Source organism: Microcebus murinus, chromosome 6 (assembly GCF_040939455.1).
Source record: "Microcebus murinus isolate Inina chromosome 6, M.murinus_Inina_mat1.0, whole genome shotgun sequence".
Classification (NCBI taxonomy): Eukaryota; Metazoa; Chordata; class Mammalia; order Primates; family Cheirogaleidae; genus Microcebus; species Microcebus murinus.
Window position 1 is genome coordinate 109,971,330 of NC_134109.1, and position 19,454 is coordinate 109,990,783.

General features: G+C 42.8%; 1 protein-coding gene across 1 annotated transcript in view; it reads right to left on the minus strand.

Annotated features, from left to right (window-relative positions):
• Window positions 1-15,845, minus strand: part of PTPN9 (protein tyrosine phosphatase non-receptor type 9) — an 84,368-nt gene extending 68,523 nt beyond the window's left edge. The window contains exon 1 of the mRNA XM_076004563.1: window positions 15,138-15,845. Within this exon, the coding sequence (XP_075860678.1) occupies window positions 15,138-15,200 (63 nt within the window). The 5' untranslated portion in view covers window positions 15,201-15,845. The remainder of the gene's footprint in view (window positions 1-15,137) is intronic.
• Window positions 15,846-19,454: the final 3,609 nt, after the last annotated feature.

The following is a 19,454-nucleotide window of genomic DNA, read 5'->3' on the forward strand; positions in this document are numbered from 1 at the left end:
AGAAATCCTGCTAGGGCTTATTTTATGGGTAGGTTTTATTTTCGGGGAAACATGGTACTTGTAGCACTGTAAGGACAGTGTGACAATAATCAGAGATTCTAACTAGCTTCCAGGTTCAAATGGTTCTAGCAGTTCCATTCAAAACACAAGTAAGTTTTCAGTTGCTTCTAATTTTCTCCAAGGCTAGCATTTCCATAGCTTGATGTCAACTAAGAAAGAAAATGATGCTTTGGATAAAGAGAAAATGTATCCAATTTTCTAAATGTATCTGATAACTCAATTCCATAATAATCCTCAGTTTTACCCATAAACAAAATGGTGTCCTGGCATTCAGTTCCAGAAATGTCAAATAGTTTCTCTAAAACATTGAGAATCCTATTCTAGAAAGGTTTATTTTTGAAAACACAAGTATACTGGAAAATCTTGTATATTTTAATCTTGCTAGTGATGTCACTTTTTTAAGTCCCTAGCCTAGCTAGAAATACCATTTTCTCTTCAAATTTGGAGTTTTCCAGCCATGGAACAACTAGAGTCTTCTTAGTGAGGCAAATGGCCATAGCCAAACAAAATTGTTTTATTGTGATCATATATTATGTTCAAAGTTTCAGGCCTTTCTCTCAATAACTCTTTTCTTCCTTTATGACTCTAAGAGAGAGACAATTCTGAAAATAGAAAGTAAAAACAATCAGTAAAAATAACTTCCCTTTTTTGGGAAAAATTTTCTTCCTCAACTTTTTTACATTTGACAAAAGTTGAAAAGAAAATCTTCCAGTATAAGAACAAAGTATGGGCATAGTGAAGGTATCCTGGAAAAAAACAATTTCAAAAGCAAAAGTCTGCTTATTGTACTCCCTTAATATTTTGAAATAAAAAATAAATTAAATAAAAGGAACACATATACCTTAAAAAAAAAGGCTATAGTCTTGTCCCAGATATTGACAGGCAAGTATACCATATGTACTTCGCCATTGTGCTGACCATAACACTTGAAAGATTAGACTCATATAAAAGACTAATGACTGGTTTTCACAAAGAGAAAGAGCAGACCTTACAGTCTGAGAGGTACAGCCAGAGACCTATATGAAACCCCAAGTTCACTAACCTCATGAAAGCAAATAATTTCTTATACAAATAAATATACAGTAACAGCTACACCTCAGGAACAACAAATAAGCAGAAATAATGTAACAACACCCCACAGGAAAACGTGTGAATATCGTGTTTCCCCCAAAATAAGGCAGGGTCTTATATTCATTTTTCCTCAAGGATACACCCTAGGGCTTATTTTCAGGGGATGTGTTATTTTATTTAAGTACAGTACAGCAATCTACATTTATTCAAATATAGCTAAGTCGTCTTCTTCTGGAACATCATTATTACTCTCCAAACCCCAAATTCCATCCTGAATGTCTTGCAACTCTATTTCCTTTAGAACCATCGGCCCCAATCTCTCATGTTGAGCAATAGAGCTGGCAAGGGGCAGATGAGAAGGGCTGCTCGTCTTCTTTACCTCTCTGCCACGAAATGCAAGGGTTGTGCAGATACCCTGCATAGCCACGCCCATGTGCAAATGCTTAGAAATCCTGATAGGGCTTATTTTATGGGTAGGTCTTATTTTCGGGGAAACACAGCAGCTGAAACCGTGAATGTTGGATGCGTATATGCCATGGCAGAACTGTATCTGGTGTGTGTGTGTGTGTGTGTGTGTGTGTGTGTGTGTCATTCATAGAAATACACAGTTAAAGGCAGATGAAGTGCACTGGAGAGAACACTGCACTCAATCAGAAGAACAAGTCCCAGTGCTTCTCCTCACTAAATTGCTGGAAGCCTCTGGATATCATCCCTCTGTCTTAAAGATAATCATCCTAAGCAAAATAATACCTGCTTCATAGGCTGTGTGAGGAATAAATCATTTTAATACAGTTTCACTCATTCTTCAGCAAACATAGTTTAAACCCTCACAAAGTATACTAACGATGCAGAGAAAATCAAGTCCCTATCCTCATTGCACATAACAGGCCCTCATCTTTAGCAGGTACCCTATAATTCTTGGGTACCTTAAGAACTGCTTACTAGGCCAGGCGCAGTGGCTCACACCTGTAATCCTAGCACTCTGGGAGGCCGAGGCAGGCGAATTGCTAGAGGTCAGGAGTTCGATACCACCCTACGCAACAGCGAGACCCCGTCTCTACTATAAATAGAAAGAAATTAATTGGCCACCTAATATATATATAGAAAAAATTAGCCAGGCATGGTGGTTCATGCCTATAGTCCTAGCTACTTGGGAGGCTGAGGCATGAGGAGTGCTTAAGCCCAAGAGTTTGAGGTTGCTGTGAGCTAGGCTGACGCCACAGTACTCACTCTAGCCTGGGCAACAAAGCGAGACTCTGTCAAAAAAAAGAACTGCTTACTGAGAATCAGAGGGCAATTCCTCAAGTACAGAGAGGTCCAAACCCATGATACAATGACCTGACATATAGCAACAGACAATAAATGATCACTGAATGAACAAACTGTATTTCTGCTTATGATCTTTAAAAACTTTCTCTCAGTTGCTATTAACATGAAATAGAAAAAGAATTGCTATATAATAATCAGCTTACTAGAGGAGCACAGATACTTCATAGCAACACTCAAAACATTTGGAGGTACACGTCTATACACATATCATATATAACACAAATATGTCACATTGTACTCTATGAATATGTGCGATTATTATGTGTCAAATAAAAATAAAAATAAACCAGGGGCAGTGGCTCACACCTGTAATCCCAACACTTTGGGAGGCCAAGGTGGGAGGATCATTTGAGGCGAGGAGTTCAAGACAGCCTAGACAACACAGTGAGACACTTTCTCTACAAAAAATAATAAAATCAGTTGAGAGTGGTGGCACACACTTATAGTCCTGACTACTTTGGAGGTTGAGGCAGGAGGATCCCTGGAGCCCAGGAGTTCAATGCTGAAGTGAGCTATGATCATACATACTCCAGCCTGGGCGACACAGCAAGAATCCATCTCTGAAAAAAATGAGATAAAAAAAAAATTTCAAAAAAGAACTGGAGGGGAAAAACAAAATGACCACATTATCAAGTCATGGCAGGGCTCAATAGGGGTCTGCCTATCATATAACATCTCTCCATCTCTGAAAACTGCTGCAAAGGCTGTGGAGATGGCTCATTTTATCCTCTGCGATGGTTATGTTATAAAATAGTTTTATTTATTTTGTATTTTATTTATTTATTTTTTTGGAGACAGAGTCTCACTTTGTTGCCCAGGCTAGAGTGAGTGCTGTGGCCTAGCTCACAGCAACCTCAATCTCCTGGGCTCAAGGGATCCTACTGCCTCAGCCTCCCAAGTAGCTGGGACTATAGGCATGTGCCACCATGCTCGGCTAATTTTTTCTATATATATTTTTAGTTGGTCAATTAATTTCTTTCTATTTTTAGTAGAGATGGGGTCTCGCTCAGGCTGGTTTGAACTCCCGACCTTGAGCAATCCACTCCGACCTTGAGCAATCCACTCGCCTGGGCCTCCCAGAGTGCTAGGATTAGAGGCCTGAGCCACGGGGCCCAGCATAAAATAGTTTTAGACTAGAGTTTTTCAGTTATGTGAAGTCAACTGAAGCCAGTATTTGGGGATACATACTTGAATAAATACTAAATGTGTTAAGCAAAGATCTTTTTCTTTTTTTTATACTGCAGGGGAAAGTAAGGCAAAGACCTATCTTTAACTTAACAGTAAGAACTTGTAACTAACTGTTCCTAGCTACAAAATTCTTCAGAGATAAACCATGGTTTCTCGACCTTGTCACCACTGATGGTTGGGCCAGATAATTCTTTATTGTAGGAAGCAGTCCCGTGTTAGAGCATGTTTAGCAGCACTCTTGGCCTCTACTAACTAGATGCCAGTTCTCACTAGACCTCAGTTCCCACTGCAGTTCTGATAATGAAAAGTGTTCCTGCATATGGACAAATGTTCCCTAGAGGGTTAAATCACACTGGTTGGGAACCACTGAGCTAAACAATGAAATGAGAATTTTTTCACAAAGTCTGTTTAAATAAGATATGGAAGATGATACAAACTTGTCATTCTTGGCACTCTAAACGTGAGTCATTTTTAGATTATCAAATGACTTTTTTTTTCAGTTGTTTTGGCTAATTTCTTTTTTTTTTTTTTTTTGAGACAGAGATTCACTGTGTTGCCCAGGCTACAGTGAGGGCCATGGCGCCAGCCTAGCTCACAGCAACCTCAAACTCCTGGGCTCAAGAAATCCTACTGCCTCAGCCTCCCCAGTAGCTGGGACTACAGGCATGTGCCACCATGCCTGGCTAATTTTTTCTATATATATTAGTTGGCCAATTAATTTATTTCTATTTTTAGTAGAGACGGGGTCTCGCTCTTGCTCAGGCTGGTTTTGAACTCCAGACCTCAAGCAATCCGCCCGCCTCAGCCTCCCAGAATGCCAGGATTACAGGCGTGAGCCACCGAGCCCGGCCTGTTTTGGCTAATTTCTTTCTATTTATAGTAGATACGGATCTCACACTGGCTCAGGCTGGTCTCAAACTCCTGAGCTCAAGCAGTCTTCCCACCTCAGCCTCCCAGAGTGCTAGGATTACAGGTGTAAGCCACTGTGCCCAGCCTCAGATGATCTTTTAAAGTTTTATCTGAAATGAAAAAGCAGCAGAAGCAGAAAAGGACCACTGGTGTGCCTAAAGGTAATCTGTAACCCAAAAAGAAGAAATAAACCAAAGAACCAACGGATGGTGCAGTAAGTATTAACAGTATAAAATGAGCTACGGGGGCCGGGCGCTGTGGCTCACGCCTGTAATCCTAGCTCTTGGGAGGCCGAGGCGGGCGGATTGCTCAAGGTCAGGAGTTCAAAACCAGCCTGAGCAAGAGTGAGACCCCGTCTCTACTATAAATAGAAAGAAATTAATTGGCCAACTGATATATATATAAAAAAAATTAGCTGGGCATGGTGGCGCATGCCTGTAGTCCCAGCTACCCGGGAGGCTGAGGCAGAAGGATCACTCGAGCCCAGGAGTTTGAGGTTGCTGTGAGCTAGGCTGACGCCACGGCACTCACTCTAGCCTGGGCAACAAAGCAAGACTCTGTCTCAAAAAAAAAAAAAATGAGCTACAGGCAGTCTCACTACCACCTTCTATGTGCATTACTCATGCATGGTAACTGTTAGAACTCTTAGGCTATCTGGAAATCTTTGATTTCAATGCTACAAAGTCAGATTCTTCATTTTCCCCCCTAGATTTATCTTAAAAAATTGTTTTCTGTAGCACATAGTGCAAAAGTACTACCACTTACTGAGCATTTTGTAGCTGTAAGGCATTTTACTCACACAATTTAAGCAGATCTCCCAAAAGCTCCTAAAGGAAAGAAGACAAAACACACTCAGAAATGTTAAGTAAAATGCCTGGAGCCAGAAAGGAAATGGGGGTAGGGGGCGGAAATATCTGAAGTCTACCTAAGGCTCCTCACCATTACATTCCAAAAAGCCTTAATTTCACTTATAAATCTTTCCAACTATTAAAAAGGGCAAGTTTGCATTAATCCTAAATACTGGGTGGCCAGGCTAGGTGGCTCATGCCTGTAATCCTAGCACTCTGGGAGGCCGAGGCTGGAGGATAGCTCAAGGTCAGGAGTGCGAAACCAGCCTGAGCAAGAGTAAGACCTCATCTCTACTAAAAATATAAAGAAATTAATTGGCCAACTAAAAAAAATATATATAGAAAAAATTAGCCAGACATGGTGGCACATGCCTGTAGTCCCCGCTACTTAGGAGGCTGAGGCAGGATTGCTTGAGTCCAAGAGTTTGAGGTTGCTGTGAGCTAGGCTGACATCACAGCACTCTAGCCCAGGCAACAGAGTGAGACCCTATCTCAAAAAAAAAAAAAAATCTTAAATATTGGGATCTCAGCATTTAATTTTTATAATCCTAAACATGTATAGAGCATGCAGCACTTTTTACAAAGTGTCGTTGTTTTCAATTATAAAAGAAACATATGGTGATTGTAGAGAATCTTAAAAACCCATTTTTAGAAAAGACTGGTGGTAATAATAATGTATATCATGAATATGTTATCATTAATAATGACATATATCTGTAATAATGATGGACATTAAAACAAATGCAAAGGTAAAGATTAGCTAGGTGTTCAAACAATGAACAAGTAACTAATGGATTAATGTCCCAGACACTTCAGTCCTAAAGTCTTATTAATAGATGACTCTTTAGAAACTGTCCAACAATTCTGGGAATAAATCCTGGTTTCAGAATTCTATAAATTCCATAAATCCAGTTTTATCTGTGCTACCCGCCCTGGATAAAAAGACAAGAACTGGGCCGGGCGCTGTGGCTCACGCCTGTAATCCTAGCTCTTGGGAGGCCGAGGCGGGCGGATTGCTCAAGGTCAGGAGTTCAAAACCAGCCTGAGCAAGAGCGAGACCCCATCTCTACTATAAATAGAAAGAAATTTATTGGCCAACTGATATATATATAAAAAATATTAGCCGGGCATGGTGGCGCATGCCTGTAGTCCCAGCTACTCGGGAGGCTGAGGCAGAAGGATCACTCAAGCCCAGGAGTTTGAGGTTGGTGTGAGCTAGGCTGATGCCACGGCACTCACTCTAGCCTGGACAACAAAGTGAGACTCTGTCTCAAAAAAAAAAAAAAAAAAAAGACAAGAACTGTGCATATGTTTTGGATAGGTTTGGCATTTCAGAGGAAATGAGTACATATTATAGAAACTGCCTTTCCCAGAGAAAAATGAAATGCTTTTCTCCTTTTCTCATTAGAAGAAACTGAAGAAAAAGTCATCTCTAGTCTATTGTTAGGGTATCATTGTTTAATAAGCAAGTAATGTTTCCCTAAGAAAGTTAAAAAAAAAAAAAAGTAATGTTTCCCATAGGTTCTGGAGCTTCTGAGCCTCCCACCTGTACCCCCATCTCCATGCTTAAGAACCTAACTCAGGTTCTTAAAAGGCCTTTTCAGAATCAGATGTGAAAGTGCTGATTCTAGGCTCTCCAGTACTTAGGAATGTAGGCTAAACTACCTTTTCTAGGAACATCTTCCCCTATTACAGAAGAACAGAAATAGAAAATGGTGATTATTTCAGTAGCCAGGGAGGGCAACCAAGAAGTTCTTGTGTGGAAGTGTGCATAGAGGGAAAATGTTATAGTAATTTATTTGGAAAGAAAGTAAGCCCAATTGTATAAGATATTAAGGCAGGAGGGTAGAACAGGTGTGAAACAGCTGAAATTACATTGGAGGTTGTATCTGAACAAATAATCAGTATTAGGGGCTAAGACTTCTAATCTCAGCACTGCAATGGACCAGCCATTCTGCTATAAAATGGGGCTTCATATTTAGAAAAAAGAATGGAAGTACCCCAACACTGCTGTCTTTTCCAAGACAATAAAGGCATACAAGTCAGAAAATGAGACACAAATGCACTGGACTCCCCCCCCCCCCCATTAGTCTTTAAAACAGTTCAGCTTCTTCCTGAAGGAGGGTCTGGCTTAGTGTTCAATTCATTAGTACATACTAGGTCAAGTTCCTTAAAGAAAACCTCCAGGTCCCTTAATATTCACAAAACTAAAGTCCATGATCCTTGATATGCTCAGAAATTTTTAACAGAGTAAAAATTCTGACATCGAAATGAGATTTTTATATAATTGCATCTAATTATGTAATGTATCTAATTATACATATAATTATGTAATATATCTAATTATAATATCATTAACTACTACAATAATGAGAATTCTTCGCCTTTCCCACCTCTCTGTTCCCTCCCTGGAAGGCCTCAATTTAACATCATGAATCACTTGGTCCTTGACATATGGGTACTTGGGGGTGGGGGAGGAAAATGACACTTAGCACAGGACCAGTAAGACTGTGGGAAAAGGGAAGTTCTTGGCCACAAGAAAAAGGACAAAACCCCTGCCCTTGGGAAAAATGCCAAATGTCTCTGAAGTCCACTGTAAAGCAGTTAAATTTTTAGCTTTAAAAGATCCCATTATAGGCCTGGCACGGTGGCACACGCCTGTAATCCTAGCACTCTGGGAGGCTAAGGCAAGCCTCCCAGATTGCTCTACGTCAGGAGTTCAAAACCAGCCTGAGCAGGAGCAAGACCCCATCTCTACTAAAAATAGAAAGAAATTAATTGGCCAACTAGTATATATAGAAAAAATTAGCCAGGCATGGTGGCGTATGCCTGTAGTCCCAGCTACTTGGGAGGCTGAGGCAGAAGGACTGCTTGAGCCCAGGAGTTTGAGGTTGCTGTGAGCTAGGCTGGCGCCATGGCACTCACTCTAGCCTGGGCAACAAAGCGAGACTCTGTCTCAAAAAAAAAAAAAGAAAAGAAAAGATCCCATCATAAAAATACAAACCACAGCATAGAATTAGAATAGGTTTCTGAAAGCTATACTATAAAGATACAAGATAACAATTTTCTGGCATTCATAAGAACCCATAATAAGTAATAGTCCCCAGGTGAATATGAATATTTTTCCCCTTGGGATTGGTTTAAGCTACGTTGGCTCTAAAACTTTTCATTATTCGAAGACAAGAAATATCATTAATAATGGCTAACTTTAGTGAGTGCTTCCTATGTAACCACTGGGCAAACCACTCTACATGCATTTCCTTATTAATCCTTACACTATACTTACTCTAAATAACATGAACTCTAAGAATTTTCTTCAGAGGCTTTGAAAATAAATATTACATTACTTGTTGCAGCAACTTTAAAGAAACTCATGAATTATTTTTAATGTGAAAGAAGCACTGTATGAGTTATTAAAAGCATCCTTGGTTTAAATAAAAATATGAACAGAAGTATAAGTACTTTAGAAAACTACTCTGTTGGGCCAGGAAGGTGGCTCACCCCTGTAATCCCAGTGACTTGGGAGGCTGAGGCAGAAGAATCACTTGAGGCCAGGAGTTTCCAGACTACCATGGACTATGAGTGAGACCCCAACTTTACATACATACATACATACATACATAAAATGACTTTATTGCCCTAAGCTATCAACCACTATTGCAATATGTATGCAAAACCAAAAGACCCTAAAAGGCTGTAATTAAACTGAATTCAAATCTACTGAGAGTTCTAATTAAGAGTTTTTATTTTGATTCTTTTTTTTTTTTTTTGAGACAGAGTCTCACTTTGTTGCCCAGGCTAGAGTGAGTGCCGTGGCGTCAGCCTGGCTCACAGCAACCTCAAACTCCTGGGCTCAAGAGATCCTTCTGCCTCAGCCTCCCGAGTAGCTGGGACTACAGGCACACACCGCCATGCCTGGCTAATTTTTTCTATATATATATTAGTTGGCCAATTAATTTCTATTTATAGTAGAGACGGGGTCTCGCTCTTGCTCAGGCTGGTTTCGAACTCCTAACCTCCAGCAATCCGCCCGCCTGGGACTCCCAGAGTGCTAGGATTACAGGCGTGAGCCACCGTGCCTGGCCAAGAGTCTTTATTTTAGGAGTTTCTCCTCACAATTTATATCCAAACAGACAAAATGTAACCCAAAAAGTCTCACTTAAATTTCTGTAGGTTACACAAACATGGAACAGATAAATTTGATACTCTTAACTATCCTCTGTGGTCAAATTAATTATAATCTAGCAAATTCAATGAAATTACTAATTTCAGGTCAAGTTATAAATGTAAGGCCCAGCACGGTGGCTCACACCTGTAATTCTACCACCATGGGTGGCCAAGGTAGGAGAATGGTTGGAGCTAGGGAGTTCGAGACCAACCTGAGCAAGAGAGAGACCCTGTCTCTATTAAAAATAGAAAAATTAGTGGGTCATCATAGCTCACACCTGTAGTCCCAGCTGCTTGGGAGGCTGAGGCAGGAGCATCACTTGAGCCCAGGAGTTTGAGGTCGCTGTGAGCTAGACTGAAGCCACGAAACTCTAGCCCAGGTGACAGAGCGAAACTCTTTCTCAAAAAAAGAAAAGAAAAATCAAGTTATAAATGTGAGTGCATGCTGTAGAAAACTAAAATTAAGAATTAATAATTGGACCACTGGACTTTCCCCAAATTTGTCTCCCCTTACTTTCCCTCTTTTTTTCCTCTCTCTAGACTTCCTCAGACCTATAACCAGCTTTCTCTCTTATTTTTCTTTATTTTTTTGAGACAGAGTCTTGCTCTGTTGCCCTGGCTAGAGTGCCACGGCATCAGCCTAGCTCCCAGCAACCTCAAACTCCTGGGCTCAAACGATCCTTCTGCCTCAGCCTCCCGAGTAGCTGGGACTACAGGCATGCGCCACCATGCCCGGCTAATTTTTTCTATATATTTTTGGTTGGCCAATTAATTTGTTTCTATTTTTATTAGAGATGAGGGTCTTGCTCTTGCTCAGGCTGGTTTCGAACTCCTGACCTCAAGCGATCCCCCCACTTCAGCATCCCAGAGTGCTAGGATTACAGGCATGAGTCACCACTCCCAGCCCTTTCCTCTTTTTTAAACCATGCATTATAACTTTGAAACAAACAAACAAAAAAAGAATAATATAATGAGAATGAAGGTTAATGGTAATATGTAGAAATTATCTTTCACATTGCCAAATTTCCACCCCATATAAGAAAGGCTGTTAGATTTACACATAAACATATCAAAAAGGGAATATATCAGTGACACAAAAACTCATTGGTTTTTATAGTTTAGAGAAATACTACTATTCATATTTGGCTACAAGAATAGTTATTTCTCTTGTATAAAAGACAGATACAAAGAAAATAATTTTTTTTTTTTTTTTGAGACAGAGTCTCACTTGTTGCCCAGGCTAGAGTGAGTGCCGTGGCGTCAGCCTAGCTCACAGCAACCTCAAACTACTGGGCTCAAGTGATCCTTCTGCCTCAGCCTCCCAAGTAGCTGGGACTACAGGCATGCACCACCATGCCTGGCTAATTTTTTCTATATATATTAGTTGGCTAATTAATTTTTTTCTATTTATAGTAGAGACGGGGTCTCACTCTTGCTCAGGCTGGTTTCTAACTCCTGACCTTGAGCAATGGGGGGGGGGGCCCTCAGCCTCCCAGAGTGCTAGGATTACAGGCGTGAGCCACCGAGCCCGGCCGAAAATAAAATTTTATAGTGACTGTGACCACACCTTGAAATGAAGAGTTTCCAACTCTATTTTAAGGAACAAATTTTCTTCCAAGAATAATTTCATCACAATTTCTTACATAGAGGATATGATATGTTTCTGCTGGCAATATTTAGTTCTGAGTAAAGGTTTTCTAAATCTTTTCCTCTGCCCCTTTTAAACCATATTTTAAGAAGCATGACCAAAACCAGTTACGTATATATCAATAATAAAACCCACAAAGTTAGCTATTTTATACCCACTTAGACATGTGAGTAAAATTGGCTAATGGCTTCATGGGAAATAATACAGTATAATACAGGAAACATTGACAGTGGAGGCAGAATAACCTAGACCTATATGGAAATCATGGCTCCATCACTTGTTAACTACCACATTTCCCCAAAAATAAGACCTACCCATAAAATAAGCCCTAGCAGGATTTCTAAGCATTTGCACAATAGAAGCCCTACCCCGAAAATAAGACCTAATGATGGGCGTATCTGCACAACCCATGCATTTCCTCCCTGAGAAAGAAGAGGAGCAGCCCTTCTCATCTGCCCATGAGAGCTCTATTGCTCGACATGAGAGATTGGGACCAATAGTTCTAAAGGAAATAGAGTCGTAAGAAATTCAGGATGGAATTAGGGGTTTGGCGAGTTATGATAATGTTACAGAAGACAACAACTTAGCTATATTTGAATAAATGTAGATTGTTATACCATACTTAAATAAAATAACATATCCCCTACGGTGTCTTCTTGAGGAAAAAAAATATAAGACCTTGTCTTATTTTCGAGGAAACACGGTATGTGACCTAGGCAATTTCCTTCGCTCAGTCCAGAGTTTTCTTGTTGACAAAATGAGGGCAATAATTCTAATCTTAGGAGGAGTAACTATATGTGAAATACCCAGGTCAGAGCCTGACTCAAAGCAGGAGCTCAGGAAACAGTTACTATTATTACTTTGTTGTTATTCATATAAGCTCCTTAAAGGCAAATCATATTTGTTCTTATAAACCAATTGTAGGCTCTATAATCATTGATAAACTGAATAAAATAAAGGCAAGATACATCAAAGTTACAAATGAGGACTTGTATCAATACAACACATGCCTAGATAGGAAACAACACTACAAAATAATGATGATGATCTTTAAAAAATATATCAAAACATACATATTACATCCCATCTGAAGGGAAAAAATATCAAAATGAGCAATGTCTTTTTTTTTTTTTTTGAGACAGAGTCTTATTCTGTTGCCTGGGCTAGAGTGCAGTGGCATCAGCCTAGCTCACAGCAACCTCAAACTCCTGGGCTCAAGCAGTCCTTCTGCCTCAGCCTCCCAAGTAGCTGGAACTAAAGGCATGTGCCACCGTGCCTGGCTACTTTTTTAGTTGTTCAGCTAATTTCTTTCTATTTTTGTAGAAAATAGACTCTTGCTCAGGCTGGTCTCGAACTCCTGACCTTGAGCAATCCTCCAGCCTTGGCCTCCCAGATTGCTAGGATTAGAGCCAAGCCAAGAATGCTTATTGTGGGGACAGGCAGCCTGAGGGGAAGATACAATCAGATTTCCAATTTGACATTGGCTTCTGAGCACAGATTGACCAGATAGGAAACTAAAGTCCTGTAAGGATATGAGAGTAGCGCGGCCCCCCGCCCGTGGCTCACAGCGGTAATCCTACCACTCTGGGAGGCCAATGCAGGAGGACTGTTGGAGCTCAGGAGTTGGAGAACAGCAAGAGCAAGACCCCATCTCTACTAAAAACAGAAAAATTATCCAGGTGTCATGGCACGTGCCTGTACTCCCAGCTACTCTCAGAGGCTGAGGCAGGAGGATCACTTGAGCCCAGGAGTCTGAGGTTGCTGTGGCTGACGCCAAGGTACTCTACTCAGGGCAACAGAGTGAGACTCTGTCTCAAAAAAAAAAAGTTTTTTTGCTATTTCCAAAAATCAAACTGACTCTCCAAAGTACAAGGATTTTCCAACACTGAAGAAATTTTCAAAGATTTTGTGACAAGTTTTAAATTCAACTCCAAATCAGTTTTAAAAATTGGTTTGAGCAACAGGGCAGCATTATGGAATGAATATGTCATTTCCCACGAGGACCATTTTGAGACTAAAATGCATTTGCTGCTGTTTATGTATTTTAAAAAGATCTTATAGTTAAGAGTACTCTTATGTGATATTAAACTAAAATATGGTACCAGACATTATCATAATTAGAACTAAGCTGCTTTTATGTTTGTTTCAACATTTTGAAATGCCTGTAGAAAATATGGCATTTTGTAGGAAAGAAAGGTATGATTTTTTAAAAACACAAAATCTATTGACCTTAATTATTTTACTGTTTCCATCCAGTCCTTGTTAATGCCCATCACACTCATTTGACTATGAAAGGTTTTTACTAGTTAAGTAACACAACTCTCTCTATATATACACATTATATACAGAGTAAAGCCAATACTTTGTCAGTACTATCAATACCTTAATATTTACTTTCCCTGGTTTTAACTTTTAAATTTGCAACCTAATGCCATTTTTATAAAATGCTGATGCCTTTAACTCTTAGAAACAGAAACTTCAAATCTGACTCAAGGAAAAAAGGATGAAAGACCTACCCTTTTAAAATCAACCTAACACATCATACCTTACTATTGGAGTATTTCCTAATTCTGGCAGGATGGGCTCCTTGGGCCACCTACTTGCACTAGGATTTGACTAGCATTTTACTAACATCCAACTGCAGTTACCAGGACAGTACCACTGCTTGTACAAAGCAGAATACTTCTATTTTTTTTTCCCATGCTGATTTTATCTCAAGGCTTCAAAAGGCAAGACTGCAAATCTGCCTTTTGAAGATATTAAAAATGTCATCTCTACAAATGAAGAGAAAAGCGAACAGCTTTTTGAAAATCATATCTTAAACAAGCCTACTAACCAATAACAGTAAAACCAGACTGTCTTCACGCTGGAGACTGCTAGCAAATGTGGTCCTTGGGAAAAAGGGGTGGAGAGGTTGAAATGGATTACCACCACAGTTCATCTTTTTTCCCCCACATTTTAAATTTTTTTTTAACATGGAATCAGACCGTGGCTATATTTGAGCATAGCAATGGCTGGGTATGGGCAATGCCAAGGAACAGCAAAAAGCCCTTAGGGTTCCCAATCTCAGCCAGCGGACTTCCCTATCTTCCGGAAGGAGTGGTCCCTGTCTCTACAGCTGGAATGCGGGGGAGGGAAAGTTATAAGGGCCTTGGGCTTTTCCCTTACCCAACCCCACAAAATGACACCGCAAACCACTTCCTTCTGGGAACTAAAGGTCATAAGCTTTAAGGGCCAAAGTAAGCTTCGGAAAGATGGAGTTAGGAAGACGAGATGGGGGTAGGGAAGTGAGAGTGAAGAGATGCGCCTAATCTGGGACAGCTGAATAGGGAGGTCAAGGCCAGGGACTTCAGGAGCATGAGAAGAGCTGGATCTTCCCGAATCTGCCCAAGCAGGCCTGCCACAGCCCCCTGAGAAGCCAGAGGGGCTCATCTGAAAATCTAGGACATCTATGTATCCAGTGCTATCCCTGCTCTCCTTGAGGAGGGAGATAATCCGCACGGAAACTCTTCCCCCCAAACTGGGGCTTCTCCTGCCCTTAAAAAACCCTTATGGAAAACATTTATAAAGGAGTGGAAGGACCGGGGGCAAGCAGCGGTTTTGCGAACGTCGGGGGAGCAGGCCCCCAGTTCGAGGAACTTTACCACCGGAATGGGGCGTGGGAAGAGGGCAGTCTGAGGCCCGCGAGCCTCGCCGGCAGAAGGGGCTAGGAGCAGCCGGGTGCCGCGGAGCCCCCCGCGGAGGGCATGACGGCCTGGGGCGCGGTCGCCGCCGAGGGCCAGCCTGCGGGCCTGGCGGGGGCGGGGGCGCTGTGGCCCCTGGGCTGCGAATAGCCTGGCGTCGTAAGGTAAAGGCCGGCCTAGGCCTCGGGGGCCCGGACACACCCACCGCGCGGCCGCGGCCGCGGCCCCGCTTACCTGCTCCTCCTCCAGGGTCAGCTCCGGCGCCATGTCGGGCCGGGGCGCGGCCGCAGGCTCCATCCCCCCGCCGCCGCCGCACGGCGGGCAGAACTCGCTCCGGCCCTGGCGCTCGGCCTCCGCTTCCGCGTCCGCCGCCTCAGCAGCCCGCGGCCGGATCGCGCATGGTCGGGCCGGCGAGGCCCGGCGCCCGCGGCGGCTGCAAACGCCGCTTCTGCCTCCTTAAGAAAAATCTCTCCCAACTGCCGCTCTCTTCCGGGAGGAAATCCTTTTTTATTTTCTTCGCTCCTTTCCTCACACTCCCCTTCCTCCCCCGGGTGATAAAAGAAGTGCAGGCAGGAGCTGTGAGCCGCCGGGATTAAAAAAGAGAATTTTTTTAATATTAAAAAGGGAATATAAAATCAAGAACTTGCGAGGCCCAGGGCGGAGGGCCGCAGCGGCCAGCGCCCGTTCCCGAAGGCCGCCTCGGCCGCGCTCCCGCTCCGCCGGGACGTGACGGCGCCGCGGGGCCGCCCGGTCTGGCCGTCCTCGGGGCTGCGGGCCCTGCGACCCGCGCGGCGGCCTCTCGCCCGGCTCCTGAGGAGCGGCCGCGGCGAGAGGGAGGCCGGGAGGAAGAGGCGCCCCGCTGCCGGCTCACCGCCAGCGCCGCGGCCGCGCGGCGTCCGCCCGGGCCCCCCGCGGCTCCATTGAGTAACTGTGCGTCTCATTCACTCACGGGCGGCGGCGCGGGCTCGCAGCCGGACACGCCGGCCGGGAGGGGGAGACAGCGAGGAGCCCGAGGGGGGCTGCGGCTGCACCGAGGGCCCCTCCGGACCGCGGGAGGGAAAGGGGGAAACGAGTGTGCATTTCATGAGGTTAACATCCGTGGAGGAGGACGAGAACACATTCTTCTGCGAATTGGCTGCCGACTGGCACCTCTCGTAGGGTTAGCTTGCCACTACCACCTAGTGTGAGGAACCCACTATCCCCTCCGGTTTCCTCGTCCCTTGCAGACTGAAAGACCCTGGAAAGGTTGCCTGCGAGGCCCGGCGTGCTCGGGTGGAAGGAACGAACGCAGTTAATCGCGGCGGTCTCTCTCTCCCTGCCTGCAGGCTGTATTCTATAACCCACCGCCAGTGTAGCTAATTTTAATCCGCACAAAAACGACAGCCGATTTCAAAGCTCATTCAAGAATCACACAGCCTTTGCAATCCTTTGATTCTCACTCGGGCAAGCACAGCCAAGAGCTTGGGGGTTTCACAGGGTTCAGGATTCAGGGTCCAGTCTTAGAGTCAGTTTGGGGGGATAGTGGGGCCCAGGGAAGGCAGGGCTGGATCTGGTATGTTTCTGCATCATTTCAAACCAAAGATAAATATTCCAAAATGGACCCAACGAACAAGATAGTGTCACAGCTAGTCCTGAGGCTAAAGCCCTGAAACCTGCCCAGAGAGACCCAAGGCAAGAGTCTTTAGACAACTGAGAATGCTGTGGCTTCCAGGATTTTTTTTTTTTTTTTTTTTTTTTTTTTTTTTTTGAGACAGGGTTTCACTCTGTGCTTGGGCTAGAGTGCAGTGACGTTATCACAGTCCACTACAACCTCCAACTCCTTGCCTCAAACCGTCCTGCCTCAGCCTATCCAGTAGCTAGGACTACAGGTGCGTGCCACCACACCAAGCCTGGCTAATTTTTTTTTCTTTTTCTATTTTTTGTAGAGATGATATCTCCCTCTTGTTCAGACTGGTCTCCATCCAATTCTGGGCCTCAAGCAATCCTCCCAGCTGGGTCTCCCAAAGTCCCAGGATTACAAGTGTGAGCCACCATGCCTGCCTCATTCTAGGATTTCTTGAGCAACATCTGACCTCACCTCATTTCTGCAGCAATGCAATAGGAACTTCAGCCTGCCCTTGGTGAGACTCAGAGAAATACCCCTGGTATTTGAGTCCATATCTCAAGTAGGTTATTTTCTCCTTTGCACCAATAAGGCTGACTCTAGGTTGAGTTCATCACCCCATATGGGAGTTACAGTTTCAGAATTACAACCAGTCACTCCTCTGAAAAACAGTCTATTTATTTAACAAAGTATATTTATGTCAGGCACTGGGCTATGCACCTGAGTTAAGACAATGAACAAGACAGTGGTCTCTTTCATGTGTAAGGATGATGAAAGAAAGAATTTTTTAGCCTGGCCCACTGGCTCACACTGGCAGTCAGTCACACTTTCAACTATTCGGGAGGCTGAGACAGGAAGGATCACTTAAGCCCAGGAGTTGGAGACCAGCCTGAGCAACATGGTAGAACCCTGTCTCTACAAAAAATAGAAAAATTAGCTAGGCATGTTGGCATAGAGCCTATAGCCCCAGCTACTCAGGAGGGTAAGGCAGGAGGATCACTTGAACCCAAGAGTTCAAGGTCGCAGTGAGCTATGATAATGCCATTGCAGTTTAGCCCAGGCAACAGAGGGAGACCATCTCAAAAAAAAAAAAGGAAATGGCAGAACCCGAATAGTACAAGGCACTGATTGCATTGGAGACAGGAAAGGATGAAATCTCTCAACCCACTATTTACACTCTTATACTTGTTTTGCCTAGTGATCTTCAGGACACCAGGGGTCAGTGATTTATCCAAAGTCACACAAGTAATTATTAATAGTATTGAGGTAGAACTTGAACCTAGGGAAAAAAAAAAAAAAAAAAAGAACTTGAACCTAGGTATTCTAACTCCTACTCCAGAAATCAAGTGAGGAGAATTAATAAAGGAAGCTATGCAACTGAGAGGGAATGCAGCAGTGTTTTCGGAGGCACAGCTGTATCTGTGGGCGTGTGGGTGTGTTAAGGGAAGAGTGCTCTGGAACTGTTGCCTATCACAGTCTCAACTGGACAATGTTTAGAAATTTCTGAGCACAGACATGGGTAACAAAACTAAGTACAAGGCAGCTGGCTGGCTTTGCTGTGAGAGGTAAATCTTAGGAGAACCAGAGCAGAAACACAACCACCTGGCTTGCCTTTAACTGCAGGCCTGAGCCAACACAATTACGTGTAGTGCCGTCACTCTGCTCAGTCAAATCTCAGAGACTGCAGAATGGTTAGTAATAGCAAAAGACTGGAAACAACATAATGACCCATCAATAGGAAACTTAGTAAATAAATTATAGTACAGGAGTAAAACTGAAATAAGTTGACATTTATTGTGTCCTTACACTTCCCCCACTGTTCTAAATGACTTTCATTTATCTAATCTTATCATAACAGTATGAGATCATAAATGAAATTATGAACCTTATTTTACAAAAACTATGTAAAGCAGATCCATATGTACTGATATAGCCTCCTTGCATTTTGAATGCTTGGCTGCAGAGCCTGGGAGGGGAGGTGGGAAAGAGTTGAGGGAGTATAGGTGACAGACAAAGTCACATTTTTGTTAAATTAACATGAACTGAAATCTGAAAATGGAAAATAAATTACAAAGAGGGAACTTTTTGGGGGAGGGGTGTATGGTTTATACTTTTGTTTTTTGTTTTTAAAGTATAGGTTTCAGATCTCTGTCTAGAAAGCTTAGCTACCCCTCTCCCCACCTTCTTCCCTAGACAAATCTGACTCATCCTTAGGGAGTCAGCTCAAAAGCCACTTCCCCAGCGAGATCTTCCCTGACTGCTCCCTAAACCGAGTTAGACTCCCTATTAACTTCTCTCATGGCACCCTCTTATTTATTCAAGAGAGTTGATCACAGTTTATAATTGTGCACTTGTTTCTATGGCCTAGTTTCTATGCCTTTCTATGGCACATTGGCCTAGTGTTTGCATGCCTTACTAGACTGTAAGCTTCAGGAAGGCAAGAACCACATCTGTCCTGTTGGCCTCTGAACACTCATCCAGTGCCTAGAGCCTAGTACATAGTAGGCAAGCCCTTAGAAATGTGTGTTGAATGATTGGATCAAGGAAGATAGCCACCTTAAGTCTGAGACCTCTGTCCTTTTTTCTACTCCCTTTTTTATATTTGTTCAGATTTAAGAATAGAGATAGCTGCAAAGCTGGAATTGGAATTTTATAAGCTTTGCCCCAAAACACCTTTACTTCTAAAATTCAAAGTTCCTTTGAAACATTGCTCCAAAATATCTACTGCCTATGAAAGAGACATGTGTTGTGCTGTACAGATGCTTTGGCTAGATCCAAAAGATAAAAAAAAAAAACCTCCAATGCCATTTTTCTAAAAGACAGACATAGTAAATAAGGTCATACTGCTAATAACTGTCTAGAGTAAAACATTTTTTTCTTTTTTTTTTTTGAGACAGAGTCTCACCCTGTTGCCTGGGCTAGAGTGAGTGCCATGGCGTCAGCCTAGC